Source organism: Oryzias melastigma, linkage group LG14, assembly GCF_002922805.2.
Source record: "Oryzias melastigma strain HK-1 linkage group LG14, ASM292280v2, whole genome shotgun sequence".
NCBI classification, from domain to species: Eukaryota; Metazoa; Chordata; class Actinopteri; order Beloniformes; family Adrianichthyidae; genus Oryzias; species Oryzias melastigma.
The window spans coordinates 29,465,213-29,467,795 of record NC_050525.1 but is presented as its reverse complement, the minus strand read 5'-3'; the positions used below and the strand labels follow the sequence as shown (position 1 = coordinate 29,467,795).

Below are 2,583 nucleotides of genomic sequence, written 5' to 3'. Positions count from 1 at the left end.
CCACACATGCACACTCCACACATGCACACTCCACACTCCACACATGCACACTCCACACATGCACACTCCACACATGCACACTCCACACATGCACACTCCACACATGCACACTCCACACTCCACACATGCACACTCCACACATGCACACTCCACACATGCACACTCCATACATGCACACCCCACACAGAAAGATCCACAGGTGTTTCTGTTTCAGATCCCCCAGCCGGGACTTGAACGGGGCCTTCAGGAATAATAAATACATTCATAATAAATAAATTAAATGAATAAATATAAAAACACATTTAAGCAACACAAAAAGATCCATCAGTTTGCAGAGGTTTATAGTTGTATGTTTTAAATAAGGTTGTGTTGTTTATGATCCTTTTGCTCTCTTATGGGGTCCAGATGACCCTCCCCCACACTGATGTGTGACCCCTCCCATGATGAAGATGGACATGATCTTATTTCTGCCACAGACACCAGAGAAGATAAAAGATCCCTGAAAACAACAGTTCAGACGGCCCTAATGTAAACATGTGTAGGATAACAGACGTGATAAAGGTTAGCATCAGTGTTAAAATGGAGGATTATAGTTGTATTGTTTAAAGATTAGTGGTTGTGTGTTTTAAATAAATATTAGTGGTTGTGTGTTTTAAATAGTTTTGTGATTGTACTGTTTAAATAAAGATTAGAGTTGTATATTTTAAATAAAGGTTGCAGTTGTTTGTTTTAAATGAACTACAATTGTACTGTTTAAATAAAGTTTTGTGGTTGTACTGTTTAAATAAAGTTTTGCAGCTGAGCTTCTCGGTTAAATCTCGGCTCTGGAACCTGAAGCTGCAGCAGAACATTATCTTGCGTCCTGCAGGACACTGGGCTTCACGCCGTGATGCTCCGCCTCTCTAAACCTGCTGTGTGTCGTCCAGCAGGATGAGCCAACAGCAGCGCCGGTCCAGCCAGCAGAACCTGCCCCCCCTACCCCCCTCCCCGGGTCTGGAGGTGTTGACGGTCTCCCAGGTGGTCCAGCTGCAGAAGCTGGCGCTGCTGAAGCTCACCGCACTGATGGACAAACACTCGCCGTCCAGCAGGCAGGGCTGGAGCTGGTAAGTGAGGGGGGGCTGACATTTAGGAGAGGGGTAACGGACCCCCCTCTTTATCTGTACCTCAGTCTAATGTTTCCACTGATCCTACCTGACCTGCAGATCAGATTAAAAAAACTGTGATCTTTATGACAAACTGTGAAACGTGACATTTTATTATTAGAATCTTTCAAATCTTGATCCAGTTCAGATTCATTAAATCCAGATCTGATCCCATTCAGGATTCAACCAGATTGGATTTCATCTGAATCCGTTCCATGAAAACATGTTTCAGTTCAAACCCACATCAGCCACTGACGGCTTTAACTGCTGGATGCAGATTTTGTTGACAGGCTGTCAGGAAAACAAACAAACAAACAAGTTTCCTGATTCGGATGAAAGGAGGAAACTAGGAGGCAAAAGGAGAACCTCAGAGGAGGAGCTGGACTCCTGCTTGTTCCTGATCTTAATGAGATCCCCCCCCCCGGACCAGAGCAGAAACTCACCTGTTGAGTTTGACCTTGAATAACCTCCACAATCAGCAGGTCGAGATGGATGTTGTTACCACTCTTCTCCTCGTCTCCACACTCTTGTTTCTGACAGGACCGTCCCCAAACCTCCCAGCACCAGCCGGCCCGGCGGGCTGAAGGTTCCGCGGGTGTTCGGGGCTCCTCTGCTGCTCAGCCTGCGACAGACGGGGGAGGCGCTCCCCCCCTGCATCAGCAGAGCCCTGCTGTACTTGAGGAGCGACTGTCTGGACCAGGTGAGAGTAGGGCTGGGCGATATGGCAAAAAAATAAAATCACGAATCGCGAGAATCACAATTTTGATTTTATCACGATTTTTTAAAATAAATTCAAATGGACAAAAATGTAATTATAATGATTTTAGTTGAAAGAAGTAAACAAATTTTTAAACAAATATTTATATTTATTCGAGTTAAATATTTATGATCTATTAAGATGAATCTGTAAATATTGCAGGAATTGTGCCTTCTACTGCTACAGGTAATGCATTGCTGTCAAAGGAACAGCTTCTAAATATCAGTGAGTTTTAATTTTGCCTTTGTGCTAAAATCCATAAAACAGAGCTTGTAAATGATTGTCACCCAAGACCAGAAATGAGGGAGATTGATGAAGTTTATAGCATGAATGACTGATAAAGTTTAGTAAAGTCCTTTCTCTATTAAAAACAGCTCAAAGTGCTAAATAATAAAAATAATAATAATTAAAAAAAAACACCTTTTACCACATTTTCAAATGAAACTGAAACTTTTATTATTTTTGGATTATATACATGGTAAATAAATCTCAATTGCTTCAGAATTTACCTTCAAAAAAGACGATTTCATTGGGAGTGCGACCGACGATAAGATTTAGGCTATTACAGTAGCTAGCTACGAGCTAGCAAAACAATGTAGCACCCTGCATCTTGACCGAACATTTTACGTGTTTCCTACATGAATTACCATCAGTTTTTGTGCAGGTTGAGCGTAAATACGTGCG

The 2,583-nt window shown here is 42.3% G+C and overlaps 1 protein-coding gene across 1 annotated transcript in view; it reads left to right on the top strand.

Annotated features, from left to right (window-relative positions):
- Nucleotides 1-2,583, top strand: part of si:dkeyp-23e4.3 (rho GTPase-activating protein 7) — a gene marked incomplete in the record, with an annotated part of 69,825 nt that overhangs the window by 60,740 nt on the left and 6,502 nt on the right. Inside the window, 1 exon segment of the mRNA XM_024262387.2 lies at nt 927-1,103. Coding sequence (XP_024118155.1) covers nt 927-1,103 — 177 coding nt within the window.